General features: G+C 37.2%; 1 protein-coding gene across 9 annotated transcripts in view; it reads right to left on the bottom strand.

The window, feature by feature from the left end:
* Positions 1-24,863, bottom strand: part of PLEKHA7 (pleckstrin homology domain containing A7) — a 149,072-nt gene that overhangs the window by 33,512 nt on the left and 90,697 nt on the right. For 7 of the 9 annotated variants that reach the window (XM_039707164.1, XM_039707168.1, XM_039707166.1 and 4 more), the window contains 6 exons: positions 21,443-21,554; positions 15,678-15,782; positions 13,828-13,900; positions 12,529-12,629; positions 5,483-5,661; positions 3,468-3,953 (listed from right to left, as the gene is read on the bottom strand). In XM_039707164.1, the coding sequence (XP_039563098.1) occupies positions 3,468-3,953; positions 5,483-5,661; positions 12,529-12,629; positions 13,828-13,900; positions 15,678-15,782; positions 21,443-21,554 (1,056 nt within the window). Of the gene's footprint in view, positions 1-3,467; positions 3,954-5,482; positions 5,662-8,257; positions 8,390-12,528; positions 12,630-13,827; positions 13,901-15,677; positions 15,783-21,442; positions 21,555-24,863 lie in introns of those variants that run through there. The other 2 variants (XM_039707165.1, XM_039707172.1) reach the window with 2 other exon arrangements.

Below are 24,863 nucleotides of genomic sequence, written 5' to 3' on the forward strand. Positions count from 1 at the left end.
ACATTAAAAGGCAGAATACTGAGATCAGCTGGAATTTATGGCAGTCAATGAAGTCACCATGGCTGGCAGTTTAGGAGCAAAACCAACCTGAAAACAAAGGCAACATGAGTTTTGCTGGGGGCAAGGAGAGTCATGCCCTCTTTCTAGAAAAGGATGAATTTTTCTGAGAAGAGCTAAAAACTGTTATTTTAAAAGCAGTACATGGAACAGCTGATAAGATCCAGTTTCATGCAATACTTCAACCTGCTATAAAAAGAGAACAAAGTTGAATGTGGATAACATTGCACAGGGAAAGTCACATTCAGAGCTGAACTTTGGAGGCAACTGCCTACATATAGGCACACACTATGTTTTCTCAGTATCTGAAGTAGGGAGAAAGCTCAAGCTGAGATGACAGGCTTTAAGCTGGTGGTATCTCTACCACACAAGTTTTTTGATGCTTAGGGATAATTTGCATCATATAAAAATAGCCTCTGAGACACCGCACAAACCTCTAGGTAAAGAGCCATGTCCCAAATGGTTCAAACTAGTCCACAATGGACTATTGCTTTATTGGAGATTAAGAGCAAAAGTGAGCAAAAGCAGCTGTTCTTGAGAATCTCCCTCATTTGAATGCTGAGGTATAAAGGACACAAAAAAGAAAACAGACATTAAAGAGTGAATAAATGGCCTGATCTCATATTATATGACCATTGGCCATGAAAATCTTCAGGGTCTGCAATAGGAAGCAATCACACAGAAGATATTGTAAGAAGAGAAGATAGATGTTCAAAAGACAGCAAGTACTATTATTAGAAACACTGTGGCCATTCATGGGAACACACAGAAGCTAACAAAGACAAGTAATGTTTTTTCCTTAAGCAAATCAGGAAGGAACAGAAAGTTCTGCATAACAAGAAAGGTTTTAACACCATTTGCAAGGAAGGAAGTATCTCAACATGACTGTATCTAGTGAGGAAATATTAAGCTTAATTGGATTTATATTTTTCTAAAATCCAAGTAAACTGTTAGAAATAGCAAATTCTTCATAATTATGCACTAAGTTTATACAGGCACTGGAACCAAATCAAAACCTAACAATTTCTGAACAGCTGCCATTTGATCGTCCTGACCTTGACCTTTAATTACTAAAACCCAAAACCTCCTGAAAGCGTCCTTTCAAACTTTCTTCCAGTTCTTGAGATCTCTCTGAAAGGCTGGCATGAATCTTACCAAAGCAGGTATTCCCATCTGCTGAGAACAGAGAGGGATTAGATGGCTACCCTGGTTGTCACTGGAGTGCAGCTGAGAGGTCACTAAAAGAGGTGGGTCTCCAAAGTGACAACTAACATTTACAACTCAGCAAAGGGAGTGATTCATTAAAAAGGGAAGTGAAACATCTATTTGAAAGGTCTGAAGATCTATATAAAAGTTGCCATCCCTACAAGCAGTCATATGAACAACTTCAGTATTTGTGTGAACCCTTTAGCTGAAAGAGTTCTTTCTTGTCATAATCAACTTGCTGGCAAGCACTGCATCTGTACACACCTGAGCCAGGAAACAAATAAAAACCGTACTCATTCTGTGTTCAAGAACTACCCAGCCCTCTGAATACTCAGAGGTTCTCTATTTGTAACATTTCAGCTGGAATATCCATCAACATGGAGCTTTACCAAATTAAGTGGTCTACTACTACTTACTAAAATCAAAATGAAATGTCAATCACACTATCATCTCTAGCTTAAATTTCTACACCGTGCAATCAGGAAGATATTTGACAAGTAACATTCCACTTCTATTCATCATTTAACAACTCTGCAGCAACCTCAGCAGGCTCAGAGAAGGTGCTATTTAAAAGATGACTCTGTTAATCTTTGGGAAGGTAACATGCAACTTATTCTAAATGCAGAGAATATAATGGCATTTGTCAGGAAAAGGCAAAGAAAACAAGGTCAACTGAGCCAAAATAGACATTTTTAGAGATATGTATATGCAGATATAGAGCTATATCTAGAAATAACTACACATAGACATACATACATATATATCTATCTTTATTTGCACTGAACACTTAGCAGCTCCAGCTGAGGTAGCTGGTTTCTTCTAGAACAAAGCCTGGCACCTGCAACAACACTATCTTAACACTGCACCTGATACACGCCCCTAAAGTCAATTTACTGGGAAGAGTAATTTGGAAGAAAACCACACTTATTTAGCTGTCAGTCAATCCTGTCACTGCCAGGACTTCTGATGTAAAAAACATCAACAGAATCTTTTTAAGCATTAGCTCATTCCCTCAATCAGTTTCTGTATTATTTCAGGCAAATCAATGTGTGTAATAAGAACTAACTTACCAACTACTTTTTTTCATTAAACTCATATTCTTTTGGGAAGTCCTGGTTCATATCCAAGCAAAAAAGATGGAAGTTAATTGACTCTAGCAGTCTAAAAGAATATTAAATAATATGAAAGAGTAAGAAAGCTTCTTCAAGTGTAATCGCAAAAATAAGAGTAGAAGAATGGACTTCCACACAAAATTAGGAAGCCTTAAACGTCTTACTGGCTCCGAATTGACAAACATTAGCTTAGAAAGAATTTTTAAAATTCCCAAAATGTTTTCTCCATCTTAAAAAACACATGCTAATGTCTCTTGTTTGTTTATACTATAATTAGATTTGAGCAGATTTATAAAACACTAATTCAGTAGAATAAGCATATTTGAAAAATCCTCACAAGTAGCATCAAGCCCAACTGTTTTTCCTGCCACTTGACACAAGGTGACATTCTGAACAGACACACATATTCATCACTTCACTTCTCCAACTGGTACTTAATCTGACTTTGAAAGCAAAGCAATTATGAGATTTTCAAACTACAAAAGCATTCCAGTCTACATTTCACCTATTGGTACTATTAACGTACCATTAGGCACTGAAAATGGAAAAGAGAATCCCAGAGACCATCCTAGGGTATCTTCATTAACAAAATGAATATATGGAGACTTTCAATACGTGATACACACACTGTGACCCTGAGTGCAGTGAGCTGATATAGAAGAGTGAATGGATGTTTGGAACAGGAATAGAAGAAAGAAGGAAAGTAATGAGCATTCTTTACTTTTTGAACTGGAAAACAATTACCTGTAACTTATATTGTGTAATTGTTTATGAGTGAGAGGTAACTGGAGGTTGCACTTCACTTTCGGGCTGTTCAAAATTTAAGCAAATTTTAAGTTTTAAGCATCCACAGCGATTAAAAGAAGGAAAATAAAATAGCATGCTAATCTCACTTATTCTGTTTGCAATACTGTGACAACATGAAAGAGATTTAATTAGCCAATCCCACATTGGCTTTCCCAGGAGATAAATGTCTGAAAAATACCATTCTGCACTGAAGGAAAAAGTCTTTTTACGTTTTCCTTCACACATTTCCTTTAATTTAAGAAAATGCCACTTGGCCATCTAGTTAAAGATGGGCCTATTACTAACCTTTTTGTGTCTCCTTTCTGGACTTTTACCCAGTGCTCCACTTGAGCCATGTTACTTTTCCTTTGAAACTGCTTATCTGGATTTGTTCTGGGAACAAACCCCCTTTTATAGGAGCCAGTACCATTCTGCTCCACCAGGCCAGCACTCATACTTAATGAACTAGGAAGCGTTCCATTCTTCTCAGCTGGCTGAGGCTGAGCTACTTGGGACCACGATGCATTCCTCAAGTCTGGAAATAATGAATCAGCTTCTGTCACTGCATGCTTAGCCTTTCCCTTTTTGGTTTCCAGAGTTCCTTTTCTGTGGATGTAACGCTCCTCCTCCTCCTTTTCTCTTCTTATCTCTTCACGCTTATCGTATCCAAGCATTTCATCTGATTTCTGGTAACTTTCTTTTGTGTCTGTAATCTCTGCCTTCACACACTCTTTGCAGGCATCCACATGATTGACCTGGGGAACAGCTTGCTGATCCACTTTTTCAGTTTCCCTGAAAACAAAATGGGTGTCAGTAACAAGCACTGTTTAATTGTGTAAAGTTGGTGTGGTTTTGTTGCTCTTTTACAATGGTTATCGACAAAATCACTGTTTGCAGACTCTGATAAATTTTACATGTTACAATAAATATGTTCAGCAAAACTCAGTTGCTATCCCAGTCAGACAAAAGTTACCTTTATTGTGCTGTCAAGGAAGCATAAATTACTTACATACATCTGTAAAAATGACTAAAAATACTAGTATTGTATGAGAGAAATGTTCGGCATTAGGTTGTGTACAAAAAAGCTGTAAATTACAAAAAAAAAAATTTCCATCCAAAAAACCAAAACTATAAGCTACCAACAGCTCATAAAAAAAATATTTCATATTTTTGTAGATTCTCACTGATGTCAGAGTAGTATCCCATCTCTGAAACTAAGTTCAGCTTCTTTAAAGCTTTATGGAAAGTAAATTCAGAAAGTAAAAAAGTGCCATGATAAAATTGTTTTCATTTCAGTCTAATTAGAAAATAATAGTCTATTTAGGAGCAAGGACATTCGATCAATACTTCTAATGTACCAGACTTCCCCAATTTTTCTTTCAATTATTCCTGTCCTTACAAAGAAGATAGAGGTACCAGGTTGTTTCTTGAAATTTAAATTAAATCTAGAAAGTCTTAACACAATATCATATAGAATCTAAAGCTCTGGAAGAGATGCTGATTCCTTGCTTATATTTGACTGGCCAGAAGAAAGCAGCATGAGACACTCAGAGAAACTGCACCACAACATTTCAACCCTCACAGTGGCTAAAGCAGGGCTGTCTCATAGGGCAGTGTATTCCTTCACATGGAGGAGTAGGGAAACAGTCACATTCCAAAGCCAAAACACCAAGAAGGCGACATCAATTTACAGAAAATGAAAAAATCTGGAAGTACATTTTGGCACAGCTGAATTTGCTTGTTCTCAGTTCATACCTACATAAATTAGTTGATATCCATTAATCCATTATGCACTCATGATTTACCACTTTTTAGCACTCTTACTCCCCTGTAGCAGCACTTCAATCCTAGTTCTAAACACTCATTTGAAACAACTCATTAAACTTCTGTTCTTTCTCTTCTGCTTCTCTCTCCCAAAGGCTGCCAACTGGCTGTGGCAGGTGTATGAATCTGCCCACAGAAAGTGGAACTTTTTACCTGAAATTCCCTAAAATATTATAGAGAAAAATTAATCCTGGTCACTAGATGTGGGCACAAAACTTGCATGCATACACAAATACTGAACACCAGGTTTTCTTAATTAATACCAGTTAACTATTTTGCAACAGAATTAAAAAGAATTAAAGAGAAATTAAATTAAAAATAAATAAATTAAAAATAATTCTTTCTTTAAAATATGAATTTTATGTACATATCTACAAACAGCAGTGTCAGATACCACCATGGGTGTGATATATTTAAGATAATAAATTTTTGTAAGATTGTAAGGGTTTTTTATGTAAGATATTAATTTTTTTTTAAAGCTTTTGAGTAGAACTTGCCTCTTCAGTGAGGAGCGTGTCTGCATGAGAGCAGCCTGGTTCATAGCCCGGATCCAGGCGTTCATATCCTCCTGGGTGTCAGCACTGAAGTAGTACGTCCTCATCCCTGTGTGCTCTGCCTGAGAGCCAATGACAGAATTCTTGTTGTAAATATATGCTCTCATACCTGTGTGAACAGCCTGGAAGAAAAAAGAAGAAATAAAAGTCAGACACCTCTTTCACCTTTTCCCCCAAAAAATTAACTTTAAAACAACTTTTCCTGGACTGCTTATTGAATTTGGGGTGAATTATCATGCTGCCACAATGGGCGGTAAGGGCAGTAAACTCAAAAGGCACACCAAGTTTTACTGAAATTCTTCTGCCTCTTTCTAGAAGCTGAAAATCCAGAGCTTCTGATTTTCACAGTGGGAAATTTCAGCTTTTCTTTTTCTTTTAATTGACACGTTTCATTTGCCACAAATACTATACTAATGAAATTGAAGAAATCGATAGTGAACAAATTTAAGGAATTCTCAATGAGATGTGAATCAGCAAGTCAATTTTCCCAGCTCATTTAATAAAGAAATTTATTCAGACAAAACAGACAAAAATCTTACCTTTTAAGCAATTAAACTGCTAATTCAAGAATTGATTATAATGCATGTTAGGTTAAATAGTGCATGTTTGGTTAAAGCGTGCACTTGAACACATATTAGCTGCCAAGTCACAAGACGTACTGATAAAAGTTAGTAAATCTGATGGAATTATCACAGCACATCAAATACTGGCAATTATCTCTGCACACTAAAATACTCCATGAAATTCCACCACAAACTAAGGTACTGGGCAAATTCTCCACAAATATATTCAATATTCAAATGGATTCAATATGGAATACCTTTCTAACTCTAGGCTAGTTGAATTTAATCAAATCTCATCCATATTTCTATTAGCAATAATATAAATATTACCAAATCATATAAATCCTGCAACACTTCAGATTAGCACAAAGCTATTAATCTCCTTACTTTCCAAATAAACTGAAGACAGTATACTCTGCTTGAAAGCTCTTGAAATAATATTAAAATGAAATTACTATTTTAAACTTATTTTATAAAACGAAACCTTCTATCTCACACAAAAACTAATAGCATTAGATACTGCTGACATGCGGTTTTTCAAAAAGAAAAATAATGATATCATCTGTTTTTAAAGGGTAAACTTACTCTGTAAATCCTGCCTAAATTATTGGTCTTTTTATATTGATGAAATCCTCTACCCATTGTTAGCCTCAATCAATTTTTTGAAAAATTATTGTAGAGGCAATCATAGATGGCTTCAGAAATAAGTTTTGACAAAACCCAGGCTATTTAATCCAGCCCTTCCTAAACATTATAACTTCAGTTGTTTACCTAGAATTTCCCAAATTACCATGACCTCAGAGACTTGTATCAACAACTCCAAAGAGCAAAACATGTGCTTGCTATTACAGTGCTTTTAAGTAAGTTCCGTGCAAAATTTCCTCCCTTCCCATGGCAGGCTGTTCCCCTGAATGTGTGAAACGTGGCCTTTCCCTTCTGTGCCTCAAGCAAGGAAGCCTGAGCTTGTTTTGAAAACTGGAGACTGAAGTAGAACAGCCAGCTAGAAAAAGGAGGAGGAGGAGGAAGAGAAGGAAAAGATTAAAAAGGTAACATAAAGAAGTCAAGACTCTCTCCTGCTCAGAAGAGTCTCCACTTCCCAACAACATTGGCCAAAAAGGGAATACAAGGTGGTTTCTTAATTCCCACCATTAGCTGACCACCTGAACACAGGAAAAGAGAACCTACACAGATTAAACAACAGCTCTGATCAATCACATATTTAGAAATCAAAGGACTTTATTCATGTTTGCCTTGTTGAGTCCTTTGGTTTTTGTTTGTTGTTATTGGGGGTTCTCTTTTTTTCTCCATTTTCAGAACATGAGAATGCTCAAAGCAAATATTATTTAGAAGCATTAATTCATTATAATTTACAGTTACCATCCAGTGTATGAAGAGACCAAAAACTGGCAGCTCCAGGTATAAGGGAAAATGGTGACTTTGATGTGAGACCTTATGACTACAGAGTTCCTTCACAGAGCAGGTTGATCCCACAGAAGGTGTTAAAATTCAGAAGTGAATCAATTCCTGCAGCAAAGCAGACTATGCATGTCCCACTGCAGATGATGCACTAGGACCCAACCATTCACTGGTTTTATACTCGCCTAAAAAGCCCAGAATTTTGGGGAACAGAGACTGTATACCACACCAAGAAATGGATTTAACAGCTGTCTTAATTGATCTGTACACCCTGATCAACATAACCACTTGTGTTTTAGGTTTCGCTTTGAACACAGCTGCAAGCACTGCAGGTGAAAACAGTATCAAAATGCAAACTGTGCTGCACCACTCTCTCTTGAGAGATTGAAGCTCTCACAGCCATAAACATTCCCAGCTTCAGAAGGGATAGTGGAGATGGTGTGTGGTTATCAACAAACACCATATCCTCAAGTTCACGATATATAACACTGGTTAAGAGAAAATTCACATTTATTTCAGTTATTTATTAGTAGTGTGTTTTAAATGAAAGAAAGCCACTTTGTGCCAGCATCCTGTAGCTGTCCCTGCTGGCAGACAGAAGCTAGCAGGCATTTTGGGTTTGGGAATTTTTTTTAAAGCCAAAGCTATTAGGATGGCTACAGCATACTAAAAAGCCTAGAACACAGCACATGCTCACATGTACACCATACACACAACAGGGAAAAAATAATATTGGTACCTATTCATGCATTCAGATGCCTTAATGTGGATAGATTGAGAAGGAAAGCAGTCTCTCTCCCATAGTGCACAGTAGGAGAAATGGACAGTAAACCCCAAGAACATATCAACAGGACAAGACAAGGACAAAAATTAAACAAGTTAAAATCATTAAAAGATTGATATTTAAAAAAAAAACAAACCCAAACCCCAAAATCCACTTATCAAAAGAGTGTACTAAAAGTAACTAATGCCAACACAGCTGTTATGTTCACCTCCACTTATTCAAAATACCTAAGAGAGAAAAGCCAGCATTCGCAGAACAAAGGGATAACTAAGGGAACAGCCCCAAAATCCACTTATCAAAAGAGTGTACTAAAAGTAACTAATGCCAACAGCTGTTATGTTCACCTCCACTTGTTCAAAATACCTAAGAGAGAAAAGCCACCATTCACAGAACAAAGGGATAACTAAGGGAACAGTTTTCTAATAATTGCAATATTTCCAAGTTAGTTCTGTCAATAAGCTATAATACACAGAAAAATCTTCCTTCTTCTGAATTTTGATATTTATGAACCCTTTCTGAGCAAAAGCCGAGATAATACTCTGAGCCTTCACTACAAACTCAACAACAGCCCACTACAATCTAACTCATCTTTCACCCTTAAATAATATTGAGCTTTTTGAGGATTTCTAGAAGCTTCAACCCTCTCCTTTTCTATATTTGAAAACAGCACCTCTCAAATTTACAACTCTTAGCATTTCTTCACCTGTCTCCCGAGACCCAGTGCAATATAGGAGCCTAAGGAAGTAACACTGACTCAGAGAACATAAACTATGTAACTTTTTTTTTTTTTTTTTTTTTTTTTAGGAAAACCAGTGAGATCAAAGAAACAGATAGGAAGTTTGTCCTGGTCTCAGTGGTCTAAGCAATGAACAAATACTTCCAATTAAAAATAATTTTCCTTATTCAAGGACAACAAGGCTTCTAAAGAGACTGTGAGGACATGAACCGCCATAAACTGATACTATTCTTTGTATATTGTATATTTGTATATTGTATATTGCAAAGTACAGTCATTTCTCTGTTAATCACAGGAAGTATTTCCAGCTATATAAGAATGCTTTGTAAGCCTTTTCACATTAAACACTGAATTTTTGCTCACTCATATTGGTACCAACAAAATTAAAAACCTTTAAAATGCAGTATTAGATTAACTAAACCTTTGTAAGCCTTTTCACATTAAACACTGAATTTGTGCTCACTCTTATTGGTACCAACAAAATTAAGTCTTTAAAATGCAGCTGTTAGAGGAACTATCTTCAGGATGTGAGCTGCTGAACTAAATATGCAGTAAAGATCCTGAGTTCTCAGCTCACACACAGCTTAGTGACAGTGGCTTCCAGCTAGTCACAGCACGCTGCTTGGCACAAACAGAGGAAGTGAAAAAATTGTGAAGACTCAAAAATTTAACTTGATCAAGATAGAGACCTAAAAGCACAGTTTCTAAACAAAAAAAAATTAAATGCACATACTGTCACATTTCAAAGTAGATGCCTGATTGCATTTCAAAAGCCTGTAGGCTGTTCTGCAGGCCTGTAATTGTTAAACACCCAAAGAGACACAAAACCTTAAGTTGGACCTCAGGAGGTGATGAAAGGAAAAGGATTTTGAGAACTCCTACAGTACATGTTTTAACATTTTGCAGGGTTTAACACAGACCCTAGTGAGCGTGTATTTTACAAGCCTCCTTCTAACCAAATCATATGCAAAAAGCACCCATGTATTTGCTTAGTAAATTACCTTCCTCTAGTTTGGCAAACAAAAGAGTTGAATTTTTTTCCAGTTTTGCTGTTTCCCTACCTTCCAAACTCACTGCTACTTCAGATGGGAGCCAATTCTTTTGTTGTAACAGAAGATTTACAACAATCTCAACAAAGAACAAGCCAAAAAGTGCCATGGCACATTCTCCCACTCATTCAGGTCTTCAATGCAAAAAAAAAATCTTATCTTTATTTGGGGCTTAATCTGCTCATGTGTTCTATTTCTGGCTGTGCTACGCTGTGAGACAGAATGTCCAACTGTGCTCTGGGTCTGGAGGTGCTCTGAAGAGAGGAGATAAAGGCAATGGCTGCTGAGTGATGGATGCCAGCACGGGGTGTTCCTGCTGGGAGTGCCCACAGCCAACTCTGTGACCACTGAACATCAGAGCTGGACAGGGTCTGTGCCACTGGAACTGCACAAAATCCTCCTGCTGCCCTTGGGGTTGGGTCTGAATCAAATCAAACTGCAGCATCCAGCCTGCAGTCAATCATCAAACACCTACAGCAGAGTTAAAACTGGCCTGACTAACTGATACATGAAATGCTGATTTTTTTACAGAGTTTTCTAGCATAAACTTTCTTTTGCTATCAACACCCTATTTCTGTGTATATCAACAGATGTAGATAGACTCTGTGTGGAAAGTCTCATGATATTTCCAGAAAAAGAATCAGATTAAATACCTGGTAGAGCTCATATAGGTATGATATCCTTAAAGGAACAGGGGAAATCTGCATTTGCTTCTGGAAAGGTTTAACCATGACCAAACCATGGATTCCACTCCACTTGGCCAGTGGTGACTTAAGAGCATGTGTGAACACCATTTGAATTAAAAAAAAATAAAAAAAGCAGGGAACCCTAGCAGAGCACATTGAGTTCCCCTCTTCTTTCAGTATTATGATATCCTTAAAGGAACAGGGGAAATCTGCATTTGCTTCTGGAAAGGTTTAACCATGACCAAACCATGGATTCCACTCCACTTGGCCAGTGGTGACTTAAGAGCATGTGTGAACACCATTTGAATTAAAAAAAAAAAAAAAAAGCAGGGAGCACATTGAACACATTGAGTTCCCCTCTTTCAGTACATGCTTCCTCCTAGGAAAAGGCTCTAGAAAAGGAGGGGTTTATGAATCACACTCAGTAAATACTGGAGGTGGAATGTTTTTCTTAAACAAAGATTTCTTTGTAGCTTTATCCTGATAACTCATGCTCAATGCATTTGAAAAAGTACAGTAAACATTTCCACAAAGTGCACCAGGTCTTTTTTAAACACATTTCCCAAGTTAATATTTGCCTAATAAATTTCAAACCACTATCCACTTGAACATAGAACTGAAAGTAAAAAAGGCAGTCTAAATTTTAAAATACCTCAAAAAATCAAAATGCAAAAAAGAAGTCACGTGTTCTTCATAATTTCAGCACTGAAAATATTTAAACAGAGATTCCTTCTAGATCTCCTAAAGTACGCCTGATCAAAACCTGATTTGTAAATTACTTTAAAGTATGTAGCTGATTTGCTTGAGAGAGAAACAAGTTCTGCTCTGACTTTAAATCTGCCACAGGCATGGATGTTTATGAACTTTGCCTAAGTGGTGCAGTTTTGACAATCATTTGGAGTCAGGTTTTGGGACTATCAAGAAGTATATGTTTTATTTCATATCTGTGGGCTTTTATAATGAAGACAAGAACTGTAAATTATACAATTAGATTTATTTTTAGAAAGAAAAAAAACCCCACAAAACCACATAAACTATATCAAACAAGAGTACTTTTTCCTTTTAAAAAGTCCATACCACTTAGGATGACTAAGTACTGTCTGCAGTTTTGACAATCATTTGGAGTCAGGTTTTGGGACTATCAAGAAGTATATGTTTTATTTCATATCTGTGGGCTTTTATAATGAAGACAAGAACTGTAAATTATACAATTAGATTTATTTTTAGAAAGGAAAAAAAAACCCACAAAACCACCCATAAACTATATCAAACAAGAATACTTTTTCCTTTTAAAAAGTCCATAACACTTAGGATGACTAAGTACTGTGATTTTCTACCTGTGAGATCTGAGTAGATTCTTTTCTTTTTTAAAAAACTGCAACAAAACCAAACAGACATCAGCCCATTATGAAATCAAGTACTCTATTACAAAATAAATAAGACAACTTTTCTTCCAATTTGTACACAGTACTGGAACAACTTGTCAATACTCATTTCTGATTTTAGAAACAGGCTCTTTACTCAGAGACACTTCATTAAGCTCTAAGGACACTTACAAAGTAACAGACATGGATGTCAATTCATAAGCAAAAAAAAAAAAGTGCTATGTCACATTTGAACAGGCAGTCAATAAACCTGCCTGCCTTTAAAAGCTAATAACAAGTAAAATAGGAAAACAGATGGTGTTCTTGTTTACAACAGCAGCTTTTCTAATGCAAATAAACTATGATTAGCTGATAAGCTTTGAAAATGTACCTTAAAAGAAAATTTGCGATTTATACGATCTTCAGGCCCAACTGGAGATATGACATAACTAGGCAATGGGATGCTCCCCAGAACAGACTCTTCTCTGCTGTCTGTGGAATAAAAAAATAGAATTTAATTCCCTGCACCGTTCAGTGGGCTAACAATATCTTCTTCTTTATGGACACAGAGAAAATAGGCATTAAGCAGAAACAACAGTAGTTCAGACTGAACATAAGAAAAAGCATTTTCCCAAGGACAGAGCAGCAGGGGCACAGGCCAAGTAAGAAGCTCTGCCATCTCCATCCTTGGAGCTTTTCAATGCCTGACTTGATTAAACCCTGAGCAACCTGGGCTGACTCCTTTCCTGACCCTGCTTTCACCAGGCACTGGAATGGGACACTTCCTGAAATCCCTTCTGACACAAATTCACTTCTGACTCAACACCAATAATACGTGCAGAAAAATGCTTTAGATTTAAAGAAAAAACATTGGAGTTTATTTTCTTAATCAGACTGGGCTTTTATTGAGGTTTTTTCTCTTTTTGGGGGGGGGGTTGGGGTTGGATGCCACCTTTTACCTTCAGCCAGAAGAACACACTTCAAGAATAAAGCTTATTGTGCCAAATGAGCAGTGACAGGCTGTAAAACATGATGGACCTTCCATTTAGCACTGTTCATCTAGGCTAATGGCTATAATTAGGAAACCTCTCTTACTGCTGGCTCCAAGTGATCGACAGCAGAAATGCAGCATCTAAAAATATGAACAAGTCTGATATTCTGTAACACTTTTCAAAAACTGTAGCACATGAAGTACTCAAAACTTGAAAATAACCTTGTCTAATATCTAGTTTGGTCTAAGACCACATCTAACCTTTTTTTTTTTTTGTAGAATTACTGGATTCAGAAGTTCTCACTCTTACTTTGTCCCTTGGATTAAAACTGAACCAACGCCCTGATGTGACTATAGCACATTGTCAAAAACCTCAAGACATCCAAGAGCAAGCAAGGAGGTACCAGAACACAGACCAGTGATGGGATGAATCTTATTTATTCCAGTCAGATGTTCTGCAACGTAACCTGTGGCATGTATCAAACATAAATCATGTGAAAAAGTATCATACAGCATCCTTTGCTTCCCCTACTCTGGCCTAGGATTTGCTATGCATTCAAGATGTCTGGCCAAGCAAATGTTTCACTGCTCATCTTAGAAAACTAACTTTTTCTGAAGAGTACAGTTAGTTCATGCATTCACCATGATTTGTACAGGTGAACTGTTCAGAGCAGCTCAAAACAGCTAACATTTACTCACCTTTGTAGTAAAACAAACAAAAATCAGCAAGCACAAACCATCGTCTCTTCCATAACCGCATTCCAGAGCTATCCTGAAATGCAAGAAATGTGGTACACTTTTCATTTAAAGCAAGTTAACAGACACAGTGTTGATCCAGTGAGTAGTTTACCAGAAGTTTACCTAAACATGATAGCTAAGTGCAAAACAAATGGTTTCTATCTTGGCAAAATATTGTGTACTAAGAAAGACAGAAGGTAAAACATGCAGCTATAAAACAATGAGGGCAGAATAGACAAACTGCTAATTTTCATTAAGCAATTTAACCCTCATCCCAAAAAGCATTCAGAGTAACCTTGTACACAACCAATGCTTATTTTATCTGCTCAGATTTATTTGCAATAAGGAAACAAAGTGTTTTTCTGGATGGCACAAAGATTGCCTGCAGACCAAAATGAAAATCACTACACAGCTGTGAAGTATGACCTCACATTTCAGGCAATGATATCCTATAATTCAATCACCATATGTTACCCATGCCTAAAATGTAATTTAATCAAATATTCCTTAGGAAATAAAATAGGATGCATAATGTGCAAATTTTAATGAACTATAATATGTCTGTGGAGTGGAGATATATATATAGAGAGATATAGATATATATAACCTTGTCAGAATGAGTATTATTTGCATTGAAATTAATTTCTGAAGCTTTTAAAATTGCCAGACCTAGGCAAGTACAACTTCTTCAGCTTGGGTAGGCTTTGATGAGACCAGCAGGATTAAAAACACCTTCAGGCTTTAAAGGTTTACAAGCAAAGGTTAGGGGACAGAAGGAAATAGGATATACAACATTGCCCTAGCTATTTCCCTCCTCCTTTCTGCAATCAAATTAAGTATGGAAAGACTTTCCTCCCCTCCCATTTTCATGCTACAAGGCTAGCAACACATACTGTGTTTGAGTTCTGATTCTGTCCTGAGAACTAATGGACTTGGGTAGAGGATGTCAAAAGAGCTGAGAGTGGAACACAGCAGAATTCCATCTCTCCACCCAGGAGGAAGCAGACAGCTGTCAGCTATTTCACTTTCCTGTGCATGTAAAACCATAATTGTAAGCCCCAGATTTCAGCCTCCTCCTGCCCACCCCTAAATCTAGCTGCTGGATCTCTGGTGATCATCTGGTAGACACAGGCTGCCAAATGCAAAGCAGGGGAATTATTCTCATAAAACAAACAGCTTTATTTATTTACTACACTCAAAGATGTGTTTCTCTCAGCTTAAGAGTTCAGGACATAGCAGCTGTAGAATTCTGTTCATTGGATGACATTCTATAATCCAGTCTTTGCTGGCTGCTGCTCTTGGTGAGAGCAATGTGTGGTGGATGTGTCCCCATTTCCCATAATTTTCTCCTTCCTGCTTCTGGAGAACAAAAAGGCATAGGGACTGGAATTAAGCCTTTGATCAGGGTAGAAGGGCATAGCCAAATAGATAGAATAAGGCCTTCACAGCCAGCCTCAGGCTGACTGTGTTCTGAGGGAGTCAAAGATCAGCCTGGCAAAGAGCCAGCAGGATAAACCAGGGAAAATAACCAGATTTAGATAACAAAGTTATAGCTTCCGCAGTGAGCTGTGATGCTGATGTCTATTTATCAGTTTCCTCTTCTGAATCAAAGCCATTTGTAAACCTTGGTTTTTCACACTTTCCAAGCAGGAATTCCTCATTATGGAAGTCTGTGGAAGTACCCAGCACTGCCCTGTACCCCTGTACCACCAACACTGGAGCTTCTGCTTTCTCAGTTCCTTAGAAACACTGGCTCTTCCTTGATGATTGCATTGAAGTACATGAACAGAAACGGGTGATCAGATCCATACCTGCTTGTGCAGCCAGCCTCTTACTATCACAGGAACATTGGGGTTCCTCCTGATGGCTTGTTCCCTCTTTCCAAAGCTGTGAACTTTGTTTCCAGTCTTCACGACCTGTGAAGTATAAGGAGCAGAGGTTTCTAAACCATACTGAGACTCATTTCACATTACAAATACTCTCACTGCAATAACTTATACTTCATTACACAGCAACAAAGTACTCATGGCATTTTCAAGGGCAAGTAAACAGGCAATGATATTTACAACAGAGCAAAGTCAATCTTCCACCTCCATCAGGATGGTGTGCCAGCTCCTGCTGAAGAGCAGCAGCACTTGTGTGTCAGGTCAGAAGGCGGAACTGTGGAAATTTTAGTGTGCCTGGGAAGAAATTTTGAGACCTGCATGCAAGTCTCTGTGGAAAACAATGCACAAGTCTCTTACACGCACAGGACTTTGAGCAGATGAATCTTACTCTTGCTCTTTTTTGTTTGGCTTTTAGGGGTTTTGATGGGATTTTTTTGGGTGGATTTTAATTTTTCTTTCCTGTTCAAATTCAAACAACATTGAAAGCTTAATAAAATGCTTGGACTCTGGCCCTGCAAACAAAAGGAGAAGACAGTGACGCTGCAGGGAAGAGACCTACAGGGCAGCCAGTGGAAATCACAAGGACTAGGTAATGATCTGTGTCTCACTGAAACCTCAGTTTTGACCCACACGGACAAAACTATTTCAAAAACAAACAAGAAAGGCCTATCCATGTGTGAAAAAGCACGAATCACTTGATGAGTAATTTGCCTGTTCTTTTCCAGCCCCAGCCCAGTTTGCTCCTCCAATTGCTTCAGGACAGACTACCCTTACAGCTTCTGCCAACTTCTCCAAGAAAAGAGCTGTCCATATTCTTTCCTACAGTGTCCCTCTTTTTAATCTCTGAGCTTGTCAGGGTACAGATGCTCTGTGGGCTGCAGGCAAACAGCAGTTCTGGAAACAAGTATATTCATCACAAACAAGGGATAATATCTCAGGGTACTGCTCCTGCCAGCCAGACAACATCTGGACTAGAAGACAGCACATAATGTAAATAATTCTAGCAAAATATTATAACTTTAAATGGATTCTGTTGATTGATTGATGCTGACTGCTAAATTTCTTCTTGTTGTTGATTGACTGATGAAGACTTTACCAATCTGCAAGAAATTTCCTGTCTTAATGAAGGGTTAAGATAATAGCTAAAACCAGTATGAAAAAAATGCACTTCTTTTTTGGTGCTACAGCATATGAAACAGTGAGGTAGATTTAACAGGAGTGAGGAGCAGGATTTCCCCAGCAGTGCCACCTCCCCAGAGAGCTCAGTGAGAGCCTGCACCAGACCCAGCAGCACCCAGGGCACCAGAGGTGGTCATCTGAGGAAAAAGCCTTCCCTTGTCCACCTGTCCAGGGCTGTTGGCACAAACCCAGCAGAGCAGGCTGTAGAACAGGTTTCTGAGGAGGTGCCCCTGCCATCCAGCTGGCAAAAGCCAGTTCACTGCAGAAGTCAGGTCAGGATGGTATCACCAAGATCTCCCAGGCTGTGTCTCTGCCAGACCTGTGCTAAGGCACTCAGACAACAGAGCACAGGCTTCAGGCAAACACAGCCAAATAAGGGCTTTTGGTAAGAAAAATGAGAAGTCAACAATACCGCTGAGTTTTAAAAATTGTTGCCAATGTTAAGGTGCAACAGCTACATTAAAAGGGTGATGAAAAATAATGAGGTCCAAATTTGTTAAAGCTCTGAAAGTCAATCTATTTTTATTTTGTTTTTATTTATACTTTGCAGCTGAACATAAATCATTTCACAAAATGTACAGAATTTAGTTTCCCAATCTTTCTGTCATATAGATCTTTGGAAGGGTGAAAGAAACCAAGGAGCAGTTGAAGGGCAGATGATCTAGCCTTACAGAAGCATTTAAATTTGATTTTTATTTATTTTTTAATCAGATCTTCTAATCAAGCATTTTCTCTGATCTTAATAATTTTAAAATGCAGACCACAATGTAGAAAAATCATCCTTGGACTTGGTCTAAAGACCAAATAATTTCTATGGCATAGGAGAAGGAAAATTTTTCCAAGGGCTGTGTATTGTATGTCAATCCAATACCTATAATGGAAAAAAAATTATCATTTTATGGTACTTTATGTAATTAAAATTCTCATATAATCTTCAGTATTGATCATCTCATTCTGCTCTGGAATAAAACAAAGCATAACAGATACTGCAAAGCATAACAGATAATTAGTCATGCCTTGTTTCCACTGGCTAGACCAAGAAATTGGTTTAAAAGAAAAGGTATATTTTTAAACTATTTCTCTGCATTGCAGTGGTCTTTTCCTAACTTGAATTCTTCTGATATCATTGTCAGGAGTTTAAAAATGCAGGTCAGCACAGCTGTCTGTATCACTGAAGACACAAAAGTCACTTTTGACTTCAGTACACTCGTTATGCTGACTTGCTTGTGAATGACTGCTAAGTTTTTGCAACAAAACTCAAAAACGTCAAAAGCCAAAATTTTCAAATCCCTTTCCATCACTGCCTCATCTGTACAGTAGCTTGTAGCTGAGGAGGAAAGTTGCTAACTTATTATGTAATTTTTTTCTTCCTTTGAAACGGGACTAACAAAAAAAAGTATAGACTGACTTTTTCTAGAACAGATTTTTAAAAAAGTAAGCAGGAAGACTGTACCTTGGTCAAAATATGCAAATACATATGCATGATAAAACATGAAACTTTCAACCTAGAAGGCATTTTAAAAAATCAACCCATAAAAAGCCACCTGTTTAAGTCATAAACTCTTTAAGTCAAAAAATCTGTGTTTCAGTTAGAAATGAACTTATGAATCCTTTCAGTCTCTCTAAGGAAATTATATAAAATCCTTATTTTTCCGATAGAAAAACCTGAAACTCTTCAAAAATCTCCAAATTTTGAGCATGCACGTAAAGTGGCTGTGAAGTAGACCCTGTGTTGCACTCCAGCTCCAGACAGTCCCAGAGCTGGCACATCACATTCCTGTCACATCACATTCCTGTCACCACTGCTTGTTCCAGCTGCTAGACACATTCTTTACTTGCATTCCTCACCAGTTTACCTCAGAGAAATACCAGCAGCTACCAGTGTCATCAACAATTCAATGACTTCTGTTATGCAGAACCCATCCAAAACATGCTCTCAAAATGTAGATAGCAAATACATTCCCTACTGTCCTTTCATTTTTGACTTGGCCTAAGTCCTGTGTGGCACAGTAACATTTACAAGCTTCCATTCACATCACCAGACAGTTCAACAGACTAAATTCCAAATGTACCTTACTGTCAAACTGAATCAGACCCTTATTCCTCCATAACCTTAATTATTAATCAATATAAATGGCTTTTAATATGGTTAATAATGTAATTGAATTGGCTATGAACAAGAACTTTGGGACAGAGAATAATTACAGTTTATCAAAATGCCCTTTTGCTTTTCATTCCCTCAACCCCATACCCCTCAAATGTCAAAGAGTAGGATAGACTGCATTGGTCTAAAGTCTTTAGATTACTTACTCAGACAGTTCTTGCATCAAAATACTGGCCCCAAATGTGCACAGCTCTATAGAAAAAAAGTCTGAACTTGGCCAGGATTCCAACACTATGCATACACCATTCTGTGATGACATTTGCAATGCAAATTATAGAAGTATTTAATAAAAAATAATAATAATTAGCCGTGGCTAAGTAGAGAACATGAAAATGTATTTGGCTTCATGTCTGCATCTGAGAACTCACTCTTTCAAAGAATGATTATGGAATTCAGGGAAGAAAATATTCAGAAATAGATGGAAGTACCTTAAAATCTATTCTCAATCTGCCAAAAGTCAACCTCAAAGTGGAGGACACAGGTTATATACAGCCTTTTTTCTCACTGCTAGTTCACTTGAAATAATTTTTGTGTTAGACCGTGAAGGAATTCAACAGATCCGACTCTACGAAGTGAGAGAAGTGATTTCAAGCCTGTTAACACATGCAACGATGAAACACAGCATATGCAGCAAAGATGTTGGTTCGTTTTAATTAAGGACCCAAAGTAGAATGGATCTTATAAAAACAAACTTGATAGAGAAGCAAAGTACTGGCAAAGCCTCTCTGAGACCTTTATTCTAAGTCTAAAGCTGCCATGTGTTAAAAAATCCACACCTGGGAGCCTGACAAAAGCATGCACAGCCACCCTCACAGTGGACTGCAAACAGAATAGAAAGAGAGACCAAAACCAGACCAACCAAAGCCTTGGGAGGTGATTCTGGATATTCTCTAAGCATTGCCCTCCTGTTCAGCTGTGTGATTCTGACGTGCCCTGTGAATTAGCCCCCCAGCATATGGAGGCCTGGGAGTGGAATCCAGTGCTCATTTTTGGTCTCTGACTGGATCAGCGCAAGCAGGTGACAGAGGGAAGCAGCAGGAGCAGGGGTCAGAGGATGCACAGTTTTTGGCAGAAGTGTGATCCTGGCCAAGTTAAATCCAGCTGTGTCACTGGAGAACTCCCCAGCTCAAAGCACCCTATCAGGTCCCCAGTAGGTTTTTGCTGGTTTAAAGAGGGAAAAAATGAGCTTTCTGCCTCTAATGCAGGCTTCAAAAAAATCAGAGTAAGGAGGATAAATATGGTAAAAACAAATGCCAACATACTTTGGTAAATTCAGCTCTTCAAATATTAAAAAAAAAAAGTGTTTCAACTAATTCAGGTAACCAACTAAGCTTACTGTTTGCAGTGGTAATTTCATCTAGCACTTTAAAGATAAATGTATTCCTGAGATATGATACATTATAATATTTGTGTTGGTCCAATAACTTATACACATATGGTTTTAAAAAATAATTTTAAAACAAATAATTTTTAGCTTCTCATGAAATTGTATCATCTCCTGTACTCAAGCACATCAAAACATTATTAAAAGACTAAGTATTCCAACTAAACAAAATATCTTTGCAATCATTTTAGTGAAATCCTTTCTGAAACTCTGTTACATAAGGGTCTGCCCTCTTTTGCATTTAGAAGAAAACCAACTAAGTTTAAGAACTGCAGTCAAAGTGAAGCAAATTATCTCTGCTAATTCTTTCAATATTGCTCTATCCATTTCATCCACCCACTACCATTGTCACTGTTCTGTAATTTATTGTAAGGTCAAAGAAGTATTAAAATAGATGGTGACACTTCAAGTACAGCACTTTATTTTATTCTGTTCAATAATGGACAAAGGTCCTTTGTCAATGACAAGGAATGGACTTTTCTATTATTAAACATTATGTGTGTGAACTTGGTGCCTGCACTGCTTGTGCAATGCAGTGAGGGCAGAAAGGGATTTAATTGTTACTAGGAGGAGGAGAGGCAGTAAGATTTCATGAAAAAGTAAGAACTGCAAATTCCTGTTACCATACACCACTTTTTGCCATATACACTGGACTACCAAAACACTTGCTGAAATACTAATATTCCATATATTTACTTCCATTTGTAAGACCCAAACTTCCCATGTCCCAATAATCACAGTGTAAGAAGTTACCATTCAATGCTGTCATGTGGGCATACAGTGCTGTCAAAAGGTTTGTGTCTGGGTAGAAGATATTGCCCCTTCTCTGAGGTCTTACTAGACTTCTAGCTAAATCCTAGTGAAACCAGCATGAGAACCCTACTGAAATCAGCATGAGAATAGTGGATTTAAAATCAGTGAAGTTGTGATCAACAAGCTGAAAAAAATAGCTTTTTCCTTTACCTTAGAGCCAGGTTTTGCATCAACAGCAGATGTAGTTACCGCAGTGGACGTTTCACTGACCATGCTTGAAGGCCTTTGGTTTATTTGTTGGTTGGACATAGATGAATTCTGTCTAGAAAGCAAACAAAACCAGATAATCTAAAGCACATTGTTTCAAACATTCAGTTTGGCCTTTTTATATTTAAAATTCACAGTGTGCAAATGGACGACAAGTTAGTAAAACATTTCCCGTGCATCTGCAAGTTCCTTTGCACCACTCCTGTTATTCTGATTTCAGGTCTTTCTCAAGCAGTGACATCTGATGATTGGTATTTGTCTATGCATCAGGAGGGAGAAACCTGCCAAATTGTCTGCAAATCCAAGAGAGAATCAAGATCTAACAAGGAGTGCAGGAAGAGAGAAGATAAGGCCTATGCAGTGAAACCAAGCTGCGCCCAATTTAGAGAATTGGCCACAAACCTGTGAAAGAGCCAGTACTGGGGAGAAAAGGACAGGAATCAGCACTTTGCAATAACAGGCTTTTTATTTAAAATCAAATTGAGTCTAGACTGCTGTTAGATCTTTCACTAACTTAATTCTGTATCTTTGAATCTGCCCAGAATATGATTCATAGCACTATATGAATTATTAAAATACCTTTTAAGCAAAATGGTGCAATTCATGGCAGATAGTTGTTAGAAATGTGCAATTTCTGAGTCATCCTAAGATTCCAAAAATCCTGATAACTAGCTCAGATATCCATTTAAAGCATAAGTGAGGTCAATCCTACCAGAAGAACCTGTTCAACAAGTAAGAATTCAGCACAGCCACCCAGATGAAGAATTCAGAGGATAAATGGAAGGGCAAAATAAAACCTCTGTGAAGAGAAGCTTCAGCAGCCGAACTCAACACCAGCATTGAATGAAATTAAAACCACAGGTGGCATTTTGAAAAATCATTAACAACATAATTTAGCAAATAACAAGTAGCAATACAGTCACATAGAAAAGAACACACAACAAAACAAACAATTAACAACACCTGATTTTCCTTTTCCCAGTTACCAAAGCCTTTTATTAGAAAAAACAAAAATGGTATACAAGGTACACCAATCACGGTTGCTGCTACCACTGAAATCCCAGATCTGAACACAACAGAGTACAGAATAATTCTGAGCAGTTACCACAGTTATCATGAGAATAGAGAAGGGTCTGTGATTTTAGTAGCTCAACAAAAGGCTTAACAGAGGACAAAGTATTTTCTACCACTGCTCTGCCTCAGTTACAACCTGAACAATTACCTGTCCAAAAGCCTCTATAGGTGGTTATTCCATATTTTTCCATTTGTGACCAGGGTTTCAATTAAGGTTGCAAATAAGTAACAGAACTTAGGTCCCATTTTATTTATACCTTCCATATCTGGCATAAATTACTCCTTTCTAAATTTTATATATAACCTCAGGTCCAAGATATAAGAACAACCTACAGCAAGCCCCTAAAATTCCTGGCCATCCTTTGAAGCTAGAGAACTTTATCATGTCAGTTTGAGTCAACCTCTTTTGGGCCAGGTACCCTACCTCAGCATTTAATCACCTTTTAATCCAGTCTCTGCAAAATGCAGATTAAGAAACTTCCCAGGTATGACAATGACTAAGCTATTTCTGTTGAGGAAAATGAAAAATACAATTTAAGTTTTGACAAATTAGAATTAATTTCTCCAATAAAAAATAATGAAGAAGGTATAACCCCAGAGAAATGGCTTTAACTTAAAATGTCTACTCTGATTTAACAGATTTTCTCTATTCTCAAAAATGCTGTTTCACAGCAGGTCAAACATATTGCACTTTCAAAAAACAAGTAGAAGAATTACAGAGCAAAATAAGGTGTATGTTTAACAAGCCCATCATGAGAAAATCATAATACAATACAGAATGATAAAAATGTAAGTTTTAAGCATTTATTATCTGATCATACTGTGATTGTTCTTCCACTGCCAAGAAACCAGGCTTTCCCTTTCTGGTAGTATCAAATTAATGATGAACTCCAAATTCACAAGAAAAATGCTCTTTAAAAAAAGTGAGTTTGTTGCCATGGAAGAATTCAAAAGCAAGCAAAAGGCACATTAAGTCAATTGAAAGAGAAAATACATTATTATTCTCCAATAAAAAGTCTTCAGTAGCAAACCTGGTGATGCAAACTTGCTGTACCCAACATTTAAGAGAAAACATAAAACAATATTGCAAATTTATTTCAGTATTTGTATATAGTAGTTCAAGGATACAATAGGATTTTTGCATGAAATCAGAACATAAAACTCAGGTATGCAAGTCTTTTAACAGCTAATTAATATCCTCAGTGTTTTTAAAAGCAAATAAAAACAGGCAAAATATGCAGAATTACCTGAAACATCCTGGCCTGTTAAGGGAATTAACATCGTCCTAATAATATTTGAAGATTCAACTTCAAAAATAAGTGACTACAGCATTGACTCTGCATTCAAAACATTAGTTCAAAATTACTATTACCAAAGATGTTTAATAATATTTGTTATGCAAGATACCCCATTCTGTCTTCATAGTGATGGTGTTTTAATATTTTCAGGGTAGTTTTCTTACTGCCTCCCAGAAGTGTGTGAATACACACACAGATTTGCAGTGTCCATTTGGAGCTCCAGTACTGTGTAAATATTTTTAAGTACTTGAAAATAATACTCTATATAATATCTCCTGTCAAGAAACTCCCTGCTCTACTTAAACATTGCTAGTATGTTTTTCTCCAGATACCATATTTACCAGCTGAAAAAAATTACACAGCCAACATTTAGGTTATTAAAAACTCTGACACTGAAGAACAACAATAAAAAAAAAAAGACCACACCAGTAGCCCACAGTGAAAATGCAATACTCACGAGAGACCATAAAGATCAGGCAACTTGGAAGATCCACATCCACACCAGCAACTTAAAAAGTTTATTTGTTGAAATCAGACATGATGCAATAACACTGTGTCAATGTAGTTTTATTACTAATAAATTTCCTAATCAGCTAGATAAAAAAAAAATATATATATACATATAACTCCCCTACTGTTTCTATATATGTAAACAAGGTAGATCTTTATTTTAGGGTTGTTTGGGTCTCCTCTTTCCTCTCCCCCTGATATTTTTGCTGCTATAGTAACCAAATGCAATAGATAAAATAAGATGGCTCTCTCCCCAGAGGTGATACACAGGTTTTATCAGGCACACAAAAACAGGCAAGAAAGAGGATAGCACTCATTGGATTAAGCACACTATATTTTTTCCCCCCATATGTCTACATTTATGTTCTTGTTTCTCTTTTAAAGTACTATCTCCTCATTTACAAACACACTGCTATGACAAATATTATACAGCTCCTCACACACAACTAGCAGTGTTTAACATCAGTTACATGGCTGCGGGT

Source organism: Passer montanus, unplaced genomic scaffold (assembly GCF_014805655.1).
Source record: "Passer montanus isolate IOZ18808 unplaced genomic scaffold, ASM1480565v1 scaffold2, whole genome shotgun sequence".
Classification (NCBI taxonomy): Eukaryota; Metazoa; Chordata; class Aves; order Passeriformes; family Passeridae; genus Passer; species Passer montanus.